This window comes from Varroa destructor, unplaced genomic scaffold (assembly GCF_002443255.2).
Source record: "Varroa destructor unplaced genomic scaffold, Vdes_3.0 BEIS01000003.1, whole genome shotgun sequence".
Taxonomy (NCBI): Eukaryota; Metazoa; Arthropoda; class Arachnida; order Mesostigmata; family Varroidae; genus Varroa; species Varroa destructor.
In genome coordinates this window covers 47,973,317-47,996,312 of record NW_019211456.1, presented here as the reverse complement: position 1 = coordinate 47,996,312, position 22,996 = coordinate 47,973,317, and the positions used below count along the sequence as shown (strand labels likewise).

Sequence of the window (22,996 nt, the reverse complement as noted above, 5' to 3'; positions counted from 1 at the left end):
ACGGCCAAACTTTCGATATGTCATCTTCTCGTTTTTTTTTATGTAAACTACTTGCTACATGCAAACGGCCCCTAAGGAATACATTGACGATCTAGAATATTTAAGCCGTCAATGGTTCAAGGCTGAATACTCACATCAATGATTAAAATGATAGCACATTAAAATTGCCGCCACGGCCATTTATCAAATGCAAGAAAAAACCGGCCATTAAAAATGCAGCCTATAAAATTTTAGTCGCGAGGCAGGTATTCAGAATCAGCAAACAAATACTCAGAGCTCTATATTGATCCTTTCCATCCGAAGCACTGTCCTAATGTTCTTGAATAGGTACAGCGCTAGCTTGCATTTCAAAAGGACCTCCTAGGCCCTAGCTGCATTTCTCACATAGACAATATCCCTAAGTCGTCCTACAATTTGAGGCTCTGCCATGGTGCTAGTCTTTTTTAATGCCAGTTCTGTGTTATACTGGGGATACACTTCCCGCGCCGGCTTCAACAGATACTTGTGTACAACCATTAGATTCCGCTTGTTCACCTAGAACAGACGTGTTCGCGCCGGTTGACCTTCTTCTCATGACGTAGTATTAAATTTAACAGAACTCCCTAATCGATATGTCGTTGTCAAGTCGAGTCCTGCATTTTTTCAAACGTATGCTTCATTATAATTCAAACGAAAAGAAAGTAAAGTGATATATAGGTCTAGGTAATTTCATAGTCGTTATTAAACACAACTACTGCACAAACCATCGCGTGTGTATCTATGATGTGTGTATATGGACGAGGTGCGACATCAATTGCTGGTTCGGCTTCTGCAATACTGCGGCGTATTAAGAGAAATAGTTTGTTGTAGGCTGGGTCGCTACTAGATGTTGATTCATGCCTCCACTGAGGTAGATTTCAGCGATACCTCAGCTGACCACGTCCTTTTATCAAACACATTATGCTGCCTCTACTGTTTAAGGCTTACTGTGACAATTGCTAATAGTCTTCCGTTCGTTTTTACTGAAAATGTTTATTACGCATATCATATCGTCGCTATATAAAGTAAACCTCCTTGGCCAGCTATCTGTCTGGCATACTTATTAATGATATGTTACAACATCGTCCCCAAGACGGTTACGCTTTTCTGTCCACTTTGGTAATTCTGATCCATGGTCTAAGCACACGTTATTGTTTGCAACAACGACAGCTCAGTGCTAGGGCGATTCTCGTTATGTTAGGTAGGCTCACATTGATGCACAAGCAATGGTGGTCCTGATCCCGTACCCGCTCGGCGCACGAATGACTAAATTTAGGGCAACAGCAGCGGCAGAAGCATCAGAGCTAACAGTCAAAAGTGGTCGTCGAAACCTGCGAGAACTTTATGAACTCTTGTGTGTGATATACAAAGGTATTGACTAGCGTATGCTCTATTGCTCCGCTAGCCCATCGCCAAACTTAGTTCTCCATTGGTATTCTTAGCTCTGCGTTTTGTGAATGTGGGGGGCTGGCGGATTCGGGGTTTCATGCTCAAATAGTGCTGTACACTTAAAGACTACTCTCAGTGAAGTCAATGGCCTCCAAGTCTTCGATCTGCAAGCCCTAAAGATAGCTGCCTGTTAACGACAGCGAAATCTGCCACGGACTTACTCACAAAACCTGCAATTTATATATGCTATTGGCCGCTGATGACAATGACGCACCCAGTGTTTAGCACACGGTGGCTGTCCAGTCACCGGTTTCTACTGACGCGGATGCGTCCTGCTACTGAACGTACGAACAATTAGTTGTCTGAAGTTTGAAAACAAGCAGCCTATCATTGTGTTCGGTGCAGGGCTGATTTTAGGCAAAGAAACTACCGGTCAGTGTAGTTCAGTGCATAAGCGGAGGGAACACATCCTTGCTAAACCTCTCATTTCCCTATTGGCTATATAGGATTAGCAGTATGCTATAACTATTCAGCTAGGAAAGGCAGCTACATATTCAAATGGGGTCATCATGAAACGAGCCAATAATGGCTGGAAAGAAGACAAATATGAATCTGGAAAAGTACACACAGCTACGATCAGGACGTCGTTTTTCCATAGTGCTTTCCGTACTGACTTTGGGTACTTGCTAAATTAGCCTCAGCAACTTCACCTATTTACCATTGGTTGCGTGATTCGTAACATTAAATTAGCGAATAATGGATGACAGGTGGGGCGACACGTGTATTTTCTTCAAGCGGGCTAAATTGGAGCTAGATTGGCCAAGCAGGCTACGTTGTGAGTTCGTTAGTTTGTATCCGGTTAGTAACAACAGAATACATAAGCAGGTAAATGTTCTATATCCGAGCTTCAGAGTAAATTAAAGAAAGCACATCCAATCGAAATAGCATGAGTGGTGACGATGTACTTCAAATGATTCATCATCGATCCGAATCAGAGCGCGTACTGCAGGTAGCTAACCTTTGATCGATCCAGCCATGATATTTCAGGAGTAGAGCTGATGACGATTTCAAGGGCCTTCTGTGCGCAGTATTTTGCTGGCGCTGGTCAGAAATAATACGTGATTACCTAGAGTGCAGAACTGTCGGCATAGCGTGCTATAATGACCTGTGATTGAGGTCGAAAACCAATTCGACAAAATTTACCTGCAGTGCGAAGCAGAACTAATTAGAGGTTTGACCTAGAACAAGGTTAGAATATACCGCCGGCGAACATTTCCAAAAAAACGTCAGAACTACAACACTAAAATGAAGCTAGAAGCGAAGGGGCATTTACCGGCTTCCATATTGTGACTAAGAGTAATTTGTATTTTCTAAAGCACTCGATCATAATATGAAAAAATAATATTTATTGCCAGCATACATAGGTGTCCCAAAAAATGTAGACACGGTTCGAATCTTTCAGTTCTTCTTCATATATCTAAAAATTCGCAAAGGGTGCGCAACTTTTCGTCCTGGCGCAGACGCTTGTACCGATTGCTGTTATGGTCGATGCTGGTGGCTAACGAGCCTTTCGTTTATCGTGTTGCATTTAGGCGGCTCTTAGACTTCCGCTTTTATACTGTAAACTTTATCTAAAAGACTATCTTTCTAGAAAGACATTCGGATCCGCGTATTCTACCGGGCCTTTTCGATCAACCTATTTGTCTATTTTCGGTTCTCGCCTTATGACAGCGGTGAACATGCGCTCTGTCCTTTGTTTCTCGAGTTCTACGTACGGTATAGGGCGTTATGATTCCATCAGACGGCTGGCGCACTCCCAGCACGAAACAATGTCTACCTGTGCCCAAGTTCGAACCTAGACCACAACGTCTCTTTAAGATTAGGAGGCAAATACGTTACTTACTAAGCTATCGCGGGGCTTAGTGCTGTTAGGAGTAAAGTTATCATTTTTCCTAAAATCTTCCCGCCTGTATGGTAAAACAGATTCTTGAAATACAGTATATATATTTTTTATAGTGTATATAACACCCTGTATTTATTAGGTTATGCATAGAAATACCTGTGAGCACATGCATAGGTGCAAACCTATTAGTATTATTATTACAACGGGATTCATGTAAATGTCGATTTATTGAAAAGTATTTAAATAATATTATCTACAGTGTCAATTCCATGCCTTGGTGTCCTGGCATCAGTTGATCAACAGGATAGAAGCTTCGTGTCATTGATTTAAACTGGACGCACTGTAAAATTAAGAGAAATTCGTCGTATACTTTCCACTAAACTCTTATCAATCCTTGTTCATTTATAGATTTCATAGACGTCTCTTATTATAAAATATTTCTTATGTCTGATTGGTTATCTTCAATTATTTATTTGTTGGGCACAGCGAGTATCTTGACGCTGACACAGTTATCTTCGAAGCCTTACTGCCGCCGTGAGTCATGGAACCGATGGCGCCATGAGGTGGCTCATTGGCTAAAAGCTAACACTGTATGTACCCCACCCATACGACAACAATATAGCTAGTTTTCTATATATATATATGTATATATACAATATATAGTTCCTGTTTGTTTGCGACAAGCTCTACCCTCAGTAAACCTCCGTGACAGGCCTAGAGATTGTGGCTTGCTTCGACAACGTTCTGCATGACGCTGTTCGTTACATGGGCGCCAAATAGGAAAAAGTATAAGAAGTAAACCCAGTCACGCCATTCTTAACCTAATTGCTGCGTTACAAACGACCAGCGAAATCTAATATGGCCTAGGAATTATACGTTAATTCCTTTAGCCAATTGTCAATTATACGTGCACAACTGAAATGTCCGATAGCGTCGGCGTAGCTTTTGACGGCAATCACGAAGCGTTAATTTGCCACTCTGATGAACCAGCAAGGAAGTAGAAATACGTTGAATAACTAGAATCATTTGACTAATTTAGCTACCTGCACTTGACGAAACTATAAAAGCAAAACGTTCGTTTGCTATGCAACTTTAGTACTATGTCGCTGTTGTCAGATTAGTCTCACGCGTTACTGTGTCGCGTTTGTCTACTTTCTGCATTTAAATCAACTTATTTCGTTTGTCATCTTTACGCACCTCTATCCTCTGACTGAAAACGCGAGAGTTCGCAGTGCGGCCCTGCCAGTGATTCAAAAACTGTATGCTAATTCCTGTTGGGGCCTCGCTGTTGATCAAAGCGATCGAGCTCTGTTTCTCTATTCTAATCTCGCTGGACGCTTCACCTCTACTTCCGCGAAGGCTAAACGGTCATACACTTCGACGCGTTGCTTCTTTGTACGACTTAAAGTAGCACGGACTCGTTTTCACTCGAAGACTTCGGATGCTTTTTGTCGTTTGGCTTGAAAAGAACGGGTAGGCTTTTATTTCGACCAACTGGACCATCTACTCTCTGAAAGTTAGAGATAAAGATGATATCGGCTTAGTTTGTTTAGCTTTTGTTGGATTAAGCAGACGAATTACAGCGAAATCTATGGGCCGCTAAGCAGAAGAGATTTTAATGTGTCTAAAGCGAAAACTCACCTCTGTCTATATGGTGTCGGAATTAATTCCTGGTACGTCAATGATCGATTGCTTCTTATATTTGATTAGTGCTACGAGTAGCAAATGGAACTAAGCTTACGGTTCTGTCTGCAAAGCACTGAACGTACCGCGAAGCATAGTAGAAACCTTTTGAGGTTCATTCTCTTTGTTCGTTCATGATTACAACTATTTTCGTCACGTTTAGACGAAAATAATTATCATCTTGCTTTCTGATGTCTACCAAAACAGGTACGAAAGATATTCATCTGTATAACAGAAACGGATCTTAGCTAGCCAGCCAGCTAACTAGTCGTGGCAGAGGTCAAGCAGATGCGTTACCTGAATATGTAAAAGTGTGATAATTCAGTTGACATTTTCTAGAGCTTCCGCACAGCAATGGACAGCACTATTACCGCAAGGCAAGGCCTATTTAGCAGCCCAGCTCATTCTTCTGCAAAGCTTAGAACGTATTCTATGTGATTTATGCATATCACGCATCATCGCCTTTTCCAACGAAAGGAGTGAGTAAAATTTCTAATTTGCCTCATGAAGTATACGTTAAGTCTATAGGCGAGGTAACTTCAGTCTACATACGTTTTTAAAATCAATTTATACTTTATAGCAACGAAACGTGACATCACAACTCTGGCGTTTCGCGTTTAAATGACAATAATGATTTTCAAGTTAATAACTTAGTTGTAATTTTCTAAGTTTGGGATAAACTGCGCCGAAGGTAAATTATTGGATATTTAATTAAGGCCAAGTGGAAAGCTGCCTAGTTGGTAGGTCAGTTACGTATAAACTGGCGACGTGTTACTTTTCAGAGCCCTATTTGAACCTGTGAACATCTCCATGTAAGATAAACGTAACGGAACACTTTTACTTTGCTAAGAACAACGGGTCGATATTTGCAGTAATAAAGAAAGTCGTTTTGTCGTTAATGATTCTCAAAGTGATTCCCGGACGCGTTGCTGTGGTAGCTTGGATTGATTCTTGTCCACAACTATTAATTCTCTATTTTGCCGAGGTGATGAATTTATCACGGCCATGCGGCTACCGAAATTCGAAATTCTGCTCGACTCGTAAAATCAGCAGATACTTCCCAAGTAAATTAGTTCATGGGAATTTATTTACTAATTACCTCTGATATGAAGTGTTTTATACAGGCCGTTTCGGTATTATACATTTATGAAATACCAGATGCTCACCAATTACGTTACTTTACTTCCAAATTCACGATTTGTTTTCGAAATTGTCGTTGCGCGAACGCCTATGCATATGTTCACAGTTTAGTAATGTCGTCAATCTCTTGCTTCATTTGATCTTGGAAAGGATCTGTCGCATGAGTCTTTGACATCGGACGACAATCGACTTAAGCTACAGCAGCAATGATGAATGGCGTGAAGTGTTTGTTCGTCCTTCGACAACATCTTCCTCCGTTCGGGAGCTCGATTGCGTCTTTCTTGGCTGGATACTACGCGCACGTGCGATCCTTCTATTCAGTTACTGTTATCAGACGACGCAAATTCTTGTGGTTTCCAGCATTGAAAATAGCGGCATGGTCGATGGTCGGTGATGAGCTAAGAATTTTTCTAATACCCGTGCTTTCTCCGAAGCGAAGACGCAATGTCTTTAAATGATGCCAGATTGCTGCGTGTTATTGAGGATACTCTTAATAATATCTTCTACTTAAATATAACTTATAACATTTTCAATTCGAGATCGCACATTGGCTTTCAGCAGGTCTTTCTCATCGAAAAAAATACTGTTTATGTTCCAGTCGACAGAATGTGTCTATGTTTTCTGTGGGATTATTAGAATGATATTTTCGAACTAGCTTACGTGTGGAGTTGAATCCGTAACGTTCATTTGTCTACGCTCTTCGAAAACGAATGGGAAAAATTAGATATCGTTGTTGCCTCCACTTTGTTTAGTTTTCATGGTTCTAACTCGTGTTGAGGGCTAATGCTGTACCGCATGTTACCTCTGTTTTGTGACTGCTCACTGACCGGTCGGATATTACTCTAGCATTTGTACCTAGCGTGTCCGATCAGGTTCCTCCCCGTTAGTGGCGAATCTTCCGTTGTTTCGATATTCGTCTTCGTTCCTTCGCGGAACACATCAACACAGCACGAGATAGATTGTATGTATATCTTGCGATGACTGGGCAGGCATGTACGCTTTATCGGACAATACCGGTGTCTCGGGAACGCCAAACATTCGATTCACTATACATCATCGTTTATGGCTCGCCAGGTCGCTTAAACGAACCGAGCTTTCTTTTTTACGAGGGGACTTTCATTCTAACTTCGCCGTTTACACTTCGAAGCTTTATAGGTCTTCAGCTAAGCGGATTCTTTGCTGAGACGCTATTGAGCTTATCCATTGATATTAGGGTACGCAGGCCCAGTCGTGATTTTCTTGGCGAACCCCATAGTAACTACCACGATAACATGGCAGTTGTCGGCACCCATCTAATATACGCGTGACGAGCCTATCGGTCTGCGGTAACTTACCGGACGAATAGTATGATGAAGAGTCAATGTGGGTAAGTTTTGGCGAAATAATACTTTTGCCACAAGTAAATCAATAAGCCTTCACACTTCATATTTCAGAATTAGTAATCTGCTTTGGGATGCCGACAGATTTGGCTGATATTCTAATGAACGTCCTTTTTTGTCGCATGCATCGAGCCAATACGAACCTGTGTATAGTTGAGTGTTGGCAGGCCATAACAGCACCTCGAGGCTGTTTTAGACTCGTATTTAATCCCCTGACTTCGCACCAGCAGGATTGTCACGTCCAAGGGCGTTGAATGACCTAGATTACAAGTTACTCTTTCTCATTTTGATTAGAAGACTTAAAGTACTTTTCTCACAGTGTCGGAGCAAATATCATCAATCAGCCCAAGCAGAATTGTCACTTTGAACGGCGATAGTCCTGCCTGTATAACAAATGACTGAAGGTATCAGTCGCTGAGCCTCGGGCGATGTGTCGCAGTAGTATTCTTAGAGATCAAGCCCTTTAGGACACGTCTTATAGATGTACATGCTTAAACAGTGTCGTAAGTTATAAAGAAATATTAAATCTACTTATTAGACAACCTATCAAGCAAATGTCGTGCGGTAGCTTCGGCAGCGCCTGGTACGGAGGAAGCGTTCGTTGTCGTTGTTATTATTTAATATTGCCTTTACGATCAACACGATCCAACAACCGCCGTGCAGATTTCCGCTTGGACGTTTTACTTCTACGATTGTCGGGGAAGTCTATGGTGCTGTTTCTCTTGCTCGATATATCTAAAATGTGTTCTCAAATATTGTCTTTGTTGGCATCAGCCGTGTGCCATGAAGATGTGTCGTTTACATGTTGGATTTATCATGCCGCATGGACAAGAATCGAAGAGAAGAGTTAAAGATAATTTTTGTTTAGGTCATGTATATTATTTGTTCACTACCTCACTAGAATCCTTGTGTAGTGTTATGTAATATTTGAACAAGGACGACAACTAAAAAAACATGCGGGAAGATGCAGGAGCCTATGAAAAGTAGGCGTCCGATCGCACAGAACTGTAGTTCTAGTAGCCGTTAGTTTAGATGACCTATTGCAAGCTTTGTAATATGTTGCAACGACGCAAAACGTACAGCAGGTGTTTTAAACACTGTAACGTTAGCCGTGCAAATATCACATTAGATAATGGTTCTGTTTTCGTAAATACTGATTAAAAACAATCAAACAAATTGAAAACAATCAAACAATTCCGCCGTTGCGAAAATGGTTGAAAATAATGCACGTATAGGCAATATTATCGTCTACCTGATTTCTAATATAGAAAGCAATTTTATTGTGAACTATTGTCGATTTTATCCAGGACGCCATCACTCGACAATTCCCATCGGAATGATTTTATGAATTCCGAGGTTTACGCTTGGTATTTAGGCTGTTAGGTTTTGCTTCCAACACCTCAATCGGAACGCAAAATAGCCCATCTACAACAGGGTTTGAATCCAGGCCATCATGTGTTCCTGGGTGAAGTAGTTGACATTGCTGGCTTTGTGACAGTTTAACGACTATTATATGGGCTAGTGTTCATGGAGCTGGAGTCAGTTCCTAAACAATTGTTTTTGAGGTGTAAGATGTTTTTCGTGCAATCGTTATTTTCGTATGAATAGAGGACCCAATTGGCGCGATTTATGGGAGCGAACATTCTCAAGAATGAAAGAAAGCGTTTCAGCAGTAATTAAAAAGAAATCAGTTCCCTTAGTTCGTTGTGACTGGTCGCTGATTGACTTTCTTATGATTGTTATTATTGTTATCATCGGCTTACGTGGTAATATCATGCGCTCGTGACATGTGGCATGGTTCCACGTGTGCCACTCCGGAAGTCGACCCAGCACGTTTAATTGAGTGTTTATTAATCGTGAGAGTTTAAAAATGACACATTACGTGAGCAGCAGACACGCTTCTTGAAAGATGTTAAATTTAAGACTAAATTCGAGACCTAAATACGCATCCTCCAGAAGAAGATGTATGTGTTTTTCTACGTTTCTTTTTTCATTGTCCATCGGATAATCGTTCTGATGAAGAAGACCGAATATACTTTAGAACAGGGAAGATAAATGTTAGAAAAAGACAAAGACTGCGTAGAGTATACATATGTAAATGCGACTTTATCAGATGGAAGCATAATCATCAAATCTTCACTAGGCTCATTCCTGCAGGATACAGTCGTAAACCGATGAATCAGTTTTCCTCGCATTGCCAAATAGGGGGATCTGGGAGCATGGATTCGAGTAGGCCCCAAAGTAATTTTCCCTGAAGATCTGACTCACTGGCTCTGGACTCGGGGCTAAGTCACACTATGTCGCCTATGTAACTATGTTAGATCGTAGCACTGCTATCATTAACTAATGCCGACCATTACGATGGACAAAAAAATTCTTTCTCGGTAAGCATTCGAATAGTGAGATAAAGCTTGGTCTCTTAGTAAGGGTCCTTGAAGTGAACCTGAGTGTATCAGAAGCTCTACTTCTATTCCATTGATGAAGGGTCTTCGGCGCATTTACAAGCAGTCGTTGATAGCAGTTCTTGATGAAGGCGACTTGTGGACTATATACCAGTTATTGAATAAGTGGTATATAGTCCACAAGTCTATATATATATATAGTCTACAAGTCTACAAGAGAAGGTATATAGTCTACAAGTTCATGATCACCTCGATGTCTGTTATTCTAAGCTGGAGTCGGATAATTTTAGAGCGTGAATTGCTGCATTGCATTGTCGCTAGCCATATATACTAGGAAATCGTATATGCACTTACATATATTAGTTAACGATGGCACTATAAGAATCCTATTGTCCTCATTTTATCTTGTTTCACTAGCTTAAACTATCTGCGATAAGGAGCTTGAGTACGACTTCCTCGATAACGAATTGGCTAAGATAAAGGTTGGATTGGATAATGTAAAAAAGTTATGTTCTCGACTCGTTTTTACTTGATGCTATAAAGGGATGACTATGTCGTAATGTTTGCGGTAAACAAAAATGGCGGAAAGGTTGTGTTGCCGAAGATGGGCCTAAATTGAAGTTCGTACCGTACACATATTCTGCTATTTAAACACTGCAGTAATTTAACTGTCTAGCCCAAATGTTAGAGGTCCAACGTTATGACAATGCATAATAGAAACAGAGATAAAATCATCGAGCACCCAGGCGCGTTATAAAATGTCCGCTAGAAGGCCAGTATTGTTTGTCATTTTCCTTTTAAATATTGCCAGCGCATAGGTATGTTTACGAGTAACGGAAATGGGCACTAACATATAGTACGTCACCTTGACTAACGATTAAATTGGTCGCCCTATAAGGGGGAGCCCTGTTCTCCATAAGTGAACACACGCTACACGCGAACACATCGGCGTTGTTCAATTTTGCCCTTATTGTCGATGTCATGAAAACCCTTAATTGCTCTAAAAATTGGCGATCAAGAATAGGACAATAATTAGGGATGGTCGACCGGCTGTAGTTTGAAGGATTGGCCCGACAATTACCTCTTGATGCATGGCACATGGCGGGATAGCTAGCATAGGGTAAGTTAGTCTTCTATCTGAAAAATTGTCTCGAGCGCGATCTTGGCTAGGAGTGCTGACCATCCTTCGCTCATAGTGCCATGAACTACCGCCGAGCAAAATGATTAGCGGAAATTGTCAGAGTTATGTAGGGACAGCGATGTTAGCGAAGACAGGGTCATTATCATCAGTTATCCTATCCTTTTTCTCCTGAAGGAGAAAACTTAAGGCGAACTAACTGTCACCAGGCGCCCGCCACTCTGCCGGTTACAGCCACGATCTGACGTTTCCATAATGAACAGTAGCAATGACTATATGTACTGATTTGAAAGGGTTTAACCTCTAACAATCATGTCTACTGACCCGAGGAGCATTTATATATCTACCTTGCAGTGTAGGAGCGGGATATTATGAAGATAAAGAATATTACAAAACACTTCCTTCTAAAATATTTGATAAAACTAAAAATGAGCGATTTCAATATGCGCGTATACAACGAGTTGCTCTAGAAATGGGCTGTGTAAAGGTAAGATATTTGTTACACAACAAATATCTTTTACGGGCCTCCCTAGTTTAGTGCAACCCTAGTTTCTAACAGTATCATTGGTCTCGCTGTTACCGTAATTAAACGTGTCTACAATTCTGTCGGGATGAAAGCAAGCGAATAAGTTAAGTTAGATTTCTCTATGGCCATTGACTAATGGTTATTAGGCCTACGGCGGTCGATAACACAAAGCAATAGCCAACAACTGGTTTATGGACAATTTCGCAAACTGTGGTGATAATGTCCACCTATATATATGTCTGTCGAGATAGCACAATTAACGCCTGCATGGTTACCCGATACACACTATCAGATATAACGCGGTGCGCTATATCTGGTGCGGAAGATGGAGCGGGACGTTTGTCGCCCTCTCGTGTTCTTTGGCTGCCCTGTGTACCAGGGTCCGTGGGTTTGAGTACGAGATATTCTAGGAAAGCTATTTACATCTAATGGTCCAGTTTGTCCTCCTCCTTCTCCTCGATGTGTGTCCCCAATGTGTGATGTCCTTTCCACCGGTTCAGAGAATCCTGCTTGAAATAGTAGTCCCTGTCAATGTAGCGGCACAAATAATAGTGTTCAGTAGAAGGACCTTGGGTGATCGTTTATAACTCCTCAGTCAGGAGGGACCATCACAGCGGGCATTTTTGGTTCTGGTAGTGTTTACTGGACCTGACGGTGGCAAATAATAGGACTGACTAATCTAATTTAAATAGAAATAGAGATGATACCCAATCTGAGTAAGTGAAGGAATACAATATGCAGGATTTTGCATCCTGTTGTACGGAGTATATAGAAACATACAGTATGAGAGTACCTGCTAGACAATGTCGTTTTATACCAAGTAAAGCAGCAGGTACATACCGTATTTTAAAGTAAAACAAAAAGGCTCATGAATGTATAGCAGTGGTCTATAAATACACGACTTGCAAAGACGTCGAGTATGAAAAGTAATAAAAGAGCTGTAGTTAGCACGATGATTTTCTAGGAAATGGTTGTTGAACCTCGGAACTTGTTTAACGTGAGAATACCTTTTAAAAAACACTTGAATTTTAAGCGGAATTTCACTACAGCAGCGGTAACTGGAGCCTGGCATGCTTAGGCCTGCTTCCTCGACGGATTGCTGCCACACCAGACAGGCCTTAATTATGCTAAAGTAGTACATTATCGGGTTTCGAATCGCCCGTCATTCTTTGTTTGAGAAGATAGCGTAAGAAGATAACGACGGCTTTACCATCAGCTATCCAAAATGTAGTCTTTAGTGTAGACACATGCATAACATAAACGGCTCCCAAGGAATCCGGTACAAAAGCATCTCCGACACTAGATAAGCTCTGATAATGATGTGAGGACAACAGCACGCTCACAGCATTATTGTTTCCCTTGGACGATCCCAATTCGTATTTCGCTCTGCTGATCTAATGAGCCCAGTTAAGCCCACTCCAATCCGTGCCAAAGTATTGCGATGCGAGTTAACTGGAAACGGAGGGCTTTTGCTTGCTTTATACGAACGAGAATGAGACGACGGCTGTTAGCGAGGCTAGCAAGAGTCGTAGAGATTACCGTAAAAAAGCTCCGGAGAGAACAACAGGACAGGAAGCTTACTAGAAGATGTGCCGCGATTTTTTTGCTGTTCCTGTCACTTGTTCCATGGTCGACTTCTTTCCTGGCTCGCTTGTCGTTTGGCAGTGCAAAGCGCGACAGGATGGACGCTACATCATTGCAGTGTTTGTTGTTATCGTCGTTGCTACCCGCCTGTGTTTAAGGACACAGCGGCACTGGGCGTAACGACAGCAGCAAAACAGCAGCTGCCAGCAGTTACTTGGAATTCGGCATCTAAAGAAAAGTTATCCCAGCGAACGTGAAGGTCGAGCTTGGCTACGGTATCGGCCTGCTTCTGGCAAATAGGGATAACAGCTTGCTCGTTCAGTAGAAACTGACTTGTTGGTTACAAGATGCATCTTCTTGTATAGAAAATCATATGGCTATGAAAACGCAGACCACGATCATATTAGGTATGATCGTGCGCGTAGTCGACAGAGTCGTTAAATGCAAGGGGGAGAAATGGGAAGAACCGTTAGGGCGCCAAGTGTATAGAAGAAGGAACAAACAAATGCAAAAATTCGTGTACGCACCACCACGATTAACTATGAAGCCATGCATGAGACACGTATGTGTATCTAGCAGCGTGCGAAGACTTTGTGCATTAGAATAATTGCCATTTGGATAATTGTCTTTCTCACGAGAGCTAATATAAAGCGTGGAAACAATATTTACTAAAACTGTAAGCTACTAATCATATTATAATACTAATTACAATTGGACAGCCTTTTAGTGTTGCTTATTCCTAGAAACACTTTTATTACCGTTTGGTAAATCAATGCATAGAGCTAATCTATAGCCTGTGGTTCCTTAGCGGTCATTTCTTCGGTCCTTAGCGAGCATTTCTTTTTTTATAAATATTTAGCTAGTTTTAATTGATTCGCTTTTTCCAACCGCGCGTTAAAGGCTTGTACATAATCCCTTTTCACCCTGTAAATTTGCATCTCCCTACTCTTTTCAGTTGAACGTCCGTGTTCCCTAGATATTCGTCCAGAGACGCCGCTAAGAACTTTGTCATCCTGAATGGGTATTATGATTTTTAAGTGGACTCTCGGAGATCCTTCTTGATATTTCACTTTCTTTGAATAATAGGTAGCATATTTTTCCTTTTAAAGGACTCCAATATGGTTAACTCGTGACTAGGACGATACGCTTCGGTTCAATTTTAAGGTCAACTGTGCCCAAGGTTTGAAGTTGTGGCATACTTGAATAACGCCTAACCACAGCCCCTGATGCAGCTACCTATTTCACTCTTAGGCTGGAACTGAGCAAGTGTCGGAGCGACAGTCGACCAACATAGCCCCGAATGCCGGCCTTGATACCCTTTTCCAGCCTAGCTTTTAATGACTTGCTCTTGACAGCATCTTCGATCTTCTCATGGCGCAGGCCCTGAAAAGGGCCCTGTATAAGGCAACAAGCTATGTTTTTGTTGTATAACCACCGGGCTATTGTAATTTTCGCAGAGGCTCAGAGGGAAAAGCGAAATTAACGAAAGGTTCGCCAAACCATAGGAGCCGTTCAGACCACACCCCTTTGTCCCACTTTATACTGGGGCTCGTTTGCGGCATGCTAGGTAGGCCCCCGAGCATTGCAGTTCCCAAACAGCTTCCAATGGCATTACTGCCAAAGGAACGCTTCCTTTATGGCTCATTAAAGAGGCTAGTGACCCGTATGTAGGACTACAACAGTCGAAGGTACAAGACAACAGTTTGTTCGTCGAGAGCACCGCCAGTGAGTAAACACGTGGCCCCTTCTGACGGAATTGAATGGAACCACTTTAGGTCTGATACTCGACGAAGATGGCTGCCACAACACGGCTGCTTATGGCACCCGCCACCTGAGAAAGGTCACTGATTACGGTTGTACTCACAGCAAAGCTGCTTTTAACCTCGACGCTCAAGACGCAGCGTCAGAATGTTGTTACCTAATGGCTAAAATGGCCCCTGTGGCGGTATTCTAGCTTCGTTGACGTAAACTACTTAATATGCATCGTCGCATATAATAATATCCATATTAATATGCATAGTGGCGGATCTCGAACTCTTCTGGGCTTGCTGACCTTTTAGACTAATTGTTTACTTCACTATCACTTCCGAGTTGAATTTGAAGCGCACTGTTGTGCAAAAATCAATCGCAACTTTATTCTTAATGGCTATTAAATGGACCTGCGGGCTTTGTATCGTATTGCTTTCTACAATTAACCTATCTAGGCTAACGTAAAGTATGGGTCGAGCGCGTAGAGTTCCCTAAAATAACCCTGTCATACTAACCTTATATTTAATCAGCTTGTCTGAATATGTTCGCTAGGAAACTCAACCAATTCTAAAGGAGACAAATCCAGAGTTTGTTACGTAAGCTTCTGTAAATTTCTAAACTGTATTTCAGGGCCTTTTAGTGACCGCTAATTGATCCTGTGTTTGGTAAATAATAATGGCGTTCAACGTACTGCCATTCATTCAGTTGGTTAGGCTATTCATTCTATTCCTAGAATGGCTTCTTTACCTTTATTAAAAAGTAGTGACATACCCTACCCAATACATATATCCACAAATAGGACACTTTCGACTCGAGGACTCGGGATTTTTGTATATGGACATGTACCGCACTTCGATTCAAGGCATCAGAAGTTTTTTTCTAGTATTTAGGAAGGCTTTCCTCCTTCTAGTGGTTTCAGTGTTAACACTCGGCTACCATTTTGAAAGTGGGAAAAAATCGCAAGAAAAATCTCACCAAAATATAGCTAACCTCAGCCGCCATTAGTCTTGTCACAGATCTGTGTAAGGAAATTTTGCAAAGAAGCCAAAAAATTTGCGACGGATTTGTCAAGATTTATATTACGAAATGGACCAAGCAAGTGCCTGATTTTGCACGTAATTTCATTCGGGTAAAAATGGCGGCAAAAAAATGACGATGCTCTAGCGATGTGTCAAAAATCACCTCGACCAGATAGGTTTCGAATCGATTTAGGCCGGGTAATCAAGCAAACATACACAAAGTTTGAACAGTAATATTATATAGATTGATGATCTTCGGTAGGATATGGCAGGCTGTAGTTTGGTTATTTGAACGGAAATTTCTAAATATGCTAGAATCGTCACCCCCGACGGTCATTTTGATTTACTGTAGTTACGACTCAGCACAACTGCAACTTCTATTCAGGACCTAAACTTTTAAGGCATTCCTTCTTTTCGCCAATAACGTTACCGAAATTGTGTGTCAGACGATGCTGGCAGTTGATGATTGATTGTTTCTCAGATCTACTAAATAAGTGTTCGAGCCCAGAATACAGAATTTTGCCAAGTTAGTCGTAAATTTTGATTGCGACCGTTAGCTATCGATATATCTTAATGGTTCTCTGAAATCAGAATTTCTTGCGCCAAAAAATCAGTGATAGGGACATCGATCGATCAGAATAGAGTTACGTATACGCACTTCTTTTTGTTTGGCAGGACGAGAATGAGGCTGTCGTCTTCAGGAAGAATGTCGTCAGGTTATCCGAGATGGGTCATTGTGCTTCTGGTAATTGTCGTGGCCTGCATGGCTCTCTCGGTTGACGCCGCTAAGGAGAAACGAGGCAGGAAGAGGAAGCAGGCGCTCGAGCCGATGGACAACGAGACAGGATCTAATAACGAACTCGGTATGATGCGTTCGAGGACAGTTTTGGTAGCCTAACGACAACACACATGTTTGTTGATGTACTTCGTTGATAGATGTAAACAGATATGTGACAAATTTGTATCGTGGTCGAAAATAATAGACCAGAACAAAATGTGCCGACTGTCATATGCTATATTTGTGATTCCGTTAATAGGCAAAATAACGATAATCTCCTTCTCTTAAACAGGTAAAGATATGCATACTTCGGCAAATTAAGTGTTTTTTTAGGCTTTGTTTCTGAGACTGTATTCGGATAAAACCAGATATTTCAAATGAATTTTTTAAATGTGCTATAATTACCGTTCTCATTTACACTGCAGTCACCACCATTCACCGCGACTGTACTATCTAATAGTAACTGTGCGCCAAACGATATTGATAGTTAAGAACTCTGTTTCTCAACTACACTAAATACAAACAGATCCTAAAAGAATCATATTTTAGGCTGAGAGCAGGCCAAAAATCCCCAAAACGCAAGACGAGGTATAGCCGAATAACGATCTGGCTGCAAAATAGGACTTCTTTGGTTTTCCAAATCCAATCTTCTTGGTTTCCCCGTATCAAGCCAATATTACGCAGAATACTCCTTTGAAGACAGCATAAGCTAATGTATCGAAAATTATTTCTGAAGACGATCCCGTTGTACGAGAACTTGCTTAGCATCCACCAGATCTGGTAGTGAGAATTGTTCAGTTTGTCGCTCCGGCTGTAAGACAAGGATTAGTTGGATAAACTATGCTCAATGGCAGCATAATTATGTAGTTGTCAAGGATTTTAGGCCATAGCAGCATCGAGTCATTATTGAATAAAAATATAACCGCCATTAACGCAGAAATCACCAGTAGATTGTTAGGAAACTACAACGTTTATTAGCATTTTGAGATCAGAGATTGTCAAAAATATGCAAAGTTTTGGCATCCTGCTCCGAGTAAATTAGTACTTAAGGCAAATACCATCATAATGCTACTGAATAAGTCGAAGGCGATGAAGTTATCATCATCATACAATAATATTTTAAAAATAGAAGGAAATCCGGTTGAGAAGTTTCCTTTCTTTGAATAACAATGGATACGAGCGAATAGCTTGCATACTAGGACGCATCAGGCAAGGTTGCCGATGGTCCGTCGGAAATTTGCAATGATCGTTTAGAAAGCACAAGGGAAGGTGTTCATCGCTAGCATAAACTATCAAGCACAAGTATTGACGCTTTACCCTTCCTCAAGCAAAACGCGCTATCGGCCCCATAATTTTACCTACGGCAGACCACATATTCAATGTGATTTTGTAAGAAACAGTAGCAATGCTTCGTTCACTTTGTCCGACTAATTATTGGCGCAGTATCTTTATTACTCACGTTCCTTACCCTTTTATGCCAAGTAAGTATCTTCAAGTAAAGGGCAAGCAAACGTCCTAAATACCCTCAAATCTTGTGAACTGAATATATAATACATGTTAGTATATTAGTATGACTGTGGTGTACAATAAAGTGACGTTTATATCGCCACTTTATTGTACACCACAGTTGGTCTACCCTGCTGATAGTTGGAGAGCTTCGGTTAGAAGAAAAAAAGGTAGTCAGAAATAATCACTAATTGATTTCGGTACTTGTAATAATAGTAATTATTGCGATTTGCACTATTTGATGGTAACACCAATGGTGCCACTATACCAGGCCTTCTAGGATACCAGGATTCAAAACTGGGGTTTTGTTTTTGTCCTATTTGTTGTATTGCAGTGACAGGCGCCTGTCATAAGGTAGCGCTACGTCGTTGCGGACAGAACTTCATGAAAATTTTCAACCTGGTTGACTACCTCGATGGCATGGATCACTACAACGCACAATGCGCCCTCCGCAAGGCGTTCTTTGCTTGTCTCGAAAAGGTAAAGATTCAGAATGTTTGGCTTTAACTTACCTATAGTAAACGATTCGCTTTCATGTCTCGACCATCAATAAGGATAAATAATCAATAGACTTTTAACTAAATAACCTGATAGTTCTACAGCTCTTCAAACTATAGTATCAGTTGATATAAAGATATATTCTTATGTAAATAGAAAAGAATGCAGGGTATAATTTTTAAAAGTTTGTTTGCGTGTTTATTCTCCCTCGATTGGTTCCCGACTGCGCAGATCTATGTGTTGGCCTTTAATGTAGATTTTGTTCCTATCAAAGCAATTGCTAAAATTGTTGCTGTTTTTATCATATTATTACTATAAGCATCGAATACGAAATGGATTTACTTAAAATTGAGGTATTGTTTTACTGGGTTATACCCAGATCATTGTAGACCCATATTTGTATTTATTGTGTGTGGTCTGTAAGGCGTCAAAATAGAGGGACGATAATAATAATACGAGCCATGAAATAAAAACTGATCCCATTAGCTCTAGGCAAGGCTCCGTCTGATTCAAATGACTTCCGTTCTTAAATAGACAATTGTATTTTATGAAATTTCTGACCAGGTTCGCCAAAAGCCTTGCAGACGCCGCCGTCAGTTGGCACCGATCGATGAGAAGAAATTTACCGACAAACTTAGCGAGGCTATATGGGCAACCCGGGTGTGCGTTCTGGGCATTCAGAGAGTCGATGAGATCCCGAGCACCCGGCAGCTCGTGTCCAGCCATTCTCAAAAGAGACCCTCACAACGACAGTAACCCAACTGTCCTATTAATTGGCCACATTAAACTGAAATGGGCATGGAAACTATAATCACTGACCGTACAGTTGATCAGAACAGTCTACAGATTGAAGAGAATACAAATCAACAAAGCATTTGCCATAATCTAGAATACGAGTAATGACGTTTGCGCGAACAGAGATCGTCTAACAGCTACCCACAATAGCACATTCTCTATTAAAATTTATCACAATCATGTACGAACGATCACATGGATCTGTTCCATACAAGTTACAAGCAACACATAACAGACAAGTGCTTACATGTTTATCTGTCTTCCTCCGGAATATAGTAATATATATACATATATATATATATATAATTTTGTATATGACGCATATATATATATATATATATACATATACAATCTCATAAACTGCGCATTCGTTTCTAGAAGAAGTTGTTGAACTTAACGTAGTTAGAACGCGGTACTATTTGAATTCGTACGAAACATTGTTGCGATTCTCTATAAAATAAACCATTTTGTAATAAACAGTGAAAAATGATTGAAGAGACAAAGACATAAATCCGAGAGTTTAATAGTTAGCGTCATTGGTATAGTAAGCAAATATCTCATGGGACCAGCTTTCATCACGTATTGCTATTGGTTGTTATCATACTGACCTCTAACAGGTGCTTTTAGCAGAAGATCAGCAAGCTGCCTTAAAGTCCTGAGTAGATTAAAGGACTAGACGTTGTGTTAGGTCTATTTAAAGCCGCCATCGTTACATTGATCACCTTCCAGTTTAAGGCAACCCAATAGTTCCCGTACGACAGGTCCATCAATCGCAACAAAATCAGTCTCTCATGTTTAAGGTCATATAATACAGGCCAATAGAATTTCCATATGGAAGTTGACAATAGTATTTCGCGTATGTTTTTAACTAGCGATGGGGTTAAACACAGTGTTTGGAAAAACGATAGCTGTAAATTAGGAGTTTTCAGTTGACATCGGTTTCAATTTAACTTCGTCGTTTGTTTTCGTCTAGCGTCCAAAAGGAGACCGCACTCGCTTTTTTTTTTTTTAAATAATTTCTGAATAAAGAACGCAATATTGAAGCATAGACTTTTTGCCATGTACGCAGGGAAAAACCATTCAACAGTGCTGTTTGTTGGCAGTATTTATTGCATTTCCTGCTTTGTGATGCTAAAACAACTTGAATGAAAAATTTGAAGCACAATGAAGAAAGTCTTGTACTAAGTTATTCCTTTTATTTCGGAAATAATACATATTATGTAGTCGCTGCAAAGCCTCGTGGCATTTACTACTATTATAGGTAGAAAGCCGTCGACGGTAGTATTATTTTTACGTAGATATATTATAGGTGGGAGTGGAAAAGTTCTTCCTGAAAGTCTATCTCAGATATTGTAAGGTAGAAATCGCATAATTTTCGCTACCTACTAAAAGTACTACCACTATAACTGTACAAGATGACTGTTGTTGCACCCATTGAAAGAGACGGAAACAATTAAATATGTTATTACAGGTACGACACTAAATCTATAATAATGATAATGTTATACAAATGTGATATATGATGTACATAAATAGCTTGGTAAGTTACAACAACTTGATACTGGGTAACTATTATTCGTTGAAAAGAATACACAAAACAACAACAACAACAGAACTCCAGAACAACAGAACTCTCAATATATATATATATATATATATATATATAAACCCAGTTAACTTTCGTCATAAATGATCGGTTGTTGTTCTTGGCTAAAATTGAAGAACTTAACAGCTAGACCCGAAAACAAAAGGTAACTGCGATTATATAATTAGATGTGCCCAAATTCTCTATCTATCTATCTATATATATAGATCTGAAAGGGAAGCCACACTCAAAACATGTACTGATACTCTGCATTTCATATGATGTTGAACAGTCGACAATAGAAACTAAAAAAAAGGAATTATAGAGGAAAATGAGAGAGAAATAATGATAATAATAATAGTAACAACAGTATGTCATGTTATAACATATGTATTGTTAATTTGTACTCAACAGTAGGTAAATAAAGGATTAAGTATTTTGGTCTTACTTTAAATATTTTATGTTTTATATGAATTATCTTGCATATAGGGTGACCGAGGCAGCATTGATAGGTGAAGGTTACTTTTACACCTGGTGCCTTATTGACCAGCTACATATAGCTAGAGCTTACGGACCCCCCAGGGACAAAGGCAGTGTCAAAATATACACGACGAAAGCAGAATTTGCCCGTCGACCATTTTTTTTTACCGGAGTGATTATTCCTGCAGAGTTAGGGTTTATATTCAGTGTCACTTGTTGTCGATATCCATACCCACGTAGCTTTTGTTTAGAACGATTTCTTGGGGCGTCGCTGGCGAGCCCTGAATTGGAATGAAAGAAGTATGCTTTCAGCGATTGCCGTTTGTCAATGACAGCTACGAAGTAAGTGTAGACCTTAGTAGCATGTTAGGAAAGGATGTGATGAGTTAAGCGGTAAATGCCACTTTCTCCTAAATCTCATCTTATCAAAATAGCCCTTCACGTTCTCTCGTTGGAGATTGTATCATTCGAGCAGACTGCCCACTCAGCCGTATTTTTTTTTCCTTTCTATACGCATCTTCTTATCCTTTCTCTTTTTTCTTTCTACGCGCTTTTGTTCTATTGAGTTGAGAGCTCGTGTGACCTACAACGGCTACGGCGCTATCTCTAGTTCTGGAGCGGCTCTGTTTGTTTTTTACCTTTAGCAATGCTGAAGCAGCCCAATTTCAGGGGTAGTGAGGTAAAAAAAGATCTCCGCAGCTTTCTAATGAAAGTAAAAAAAAATTCTAGAATGAAAATAATACAACTAGATTTCTTCTGATTCACCATTAAAAGTTTTAACATAAAACTTAGGCTAACAATTTTAATATGCGGCACATTTCAACAAATACGGATTTCTTGCATAAACGATATGTTTGTTACCTGCATGTGATATCTCAAAGAGCCTAATTATTTTCAAACCAAATCAAAGTTACTATAGCCAATACTTCCAAACGTCATCTGTTCATTTTTATTATATACATTACATGCTGCATAATCATGGACAACGTCCCGGATTTCGTTGCTGAGCAGACATATTTCTTTGAAAACGCATTATAAAACAAATAAATCAAGGGTCGTAGCGACTCCAAAGCAAGGGGCAAACGGGTGATTCTTCTTGTCCATAAGCTACGTAGCGTGTCATTTTTAAATTTTTGCTGCTTGTGGGGGGGCTTACCAATAAAAACGTTTTTTCAGTACAATTAACAGTACAGCAAACAACTGATTCGAGCGTTCCTACGTAACATGTAATCATTGTGATACAAGCGGCACGTAACTAAGTGCACCTTTAACGCTGAATAATGAAATGTAATAGAACAGAAAAAATAACATTTACAACATTCAGCCTTAGTCAAATGTTACCGTCGTTAGTTAATAATGCATCGTTCGGTTTCCTTGAGTTAGACAAGCACATAGTTGATTGAGCCGGCTAAAAAAAATGTAGA

At 40.3% G+C, this 22,996-nt stretch overlaps 1 protein-coding gene and 1 long non-coding RNA gene across 3 annotated transcripts; one reads left to right on the top strand and one right to left on the bottom strand.

Annotated features, from left to right (window-relative positions):
* Positions 1–3,489: 3,489 nt before the first annotated feature.
* LOC147757067 (uncharacterized) lies at positions 3,490–18,542 on the bottom strand. 2 transcript variants are annotated; one of them, XR_015325054.1, is made up of 4 exons: positions 17,114–18,542; positions 16,589–16,824; positions 4,508–4,820; positions 3,495–3,650 (listed from the first exon to the last, which is right to left on the bottom strand). It is a non-coding gene; the product is annotated as an uncharacterized LOC147757067 (long non-coding RNA). The 2 variants fall into 2 exon arrangements; XR_015325055.1 differs by lacking the exons at positions 16,589–16,824; positions 17,114–18,542 and adding an exon at positions 4,952–5,072 and having other exon boundaries at positions 3,490–3,650.
* Positions 4,806–21,546, top strand: LOC111246802 (uncharacterized). Its single transcript, XM_022796988.2, has 5 exons — positions 4,806–4,983; positions 5,201–5,472; positions 16,606–16,793; positions 18,549–18,694; positions 19,277–21,546. The coding sequence occupies exons 2-5, from the start codon at positions 5,435–5,437 to the stop codon at positions 19,466–19,468; spliced, it is 564 nt and encodes a 187-aa protein (XP_022652723.1). The 5' UTR covers positions 4,806–4,983; positions 5,201–5,434; the 3' UTR covers positions 19,469–21,546.
* Positions 21,547–22,996: the final 1,450 nt, after the last annotated feature.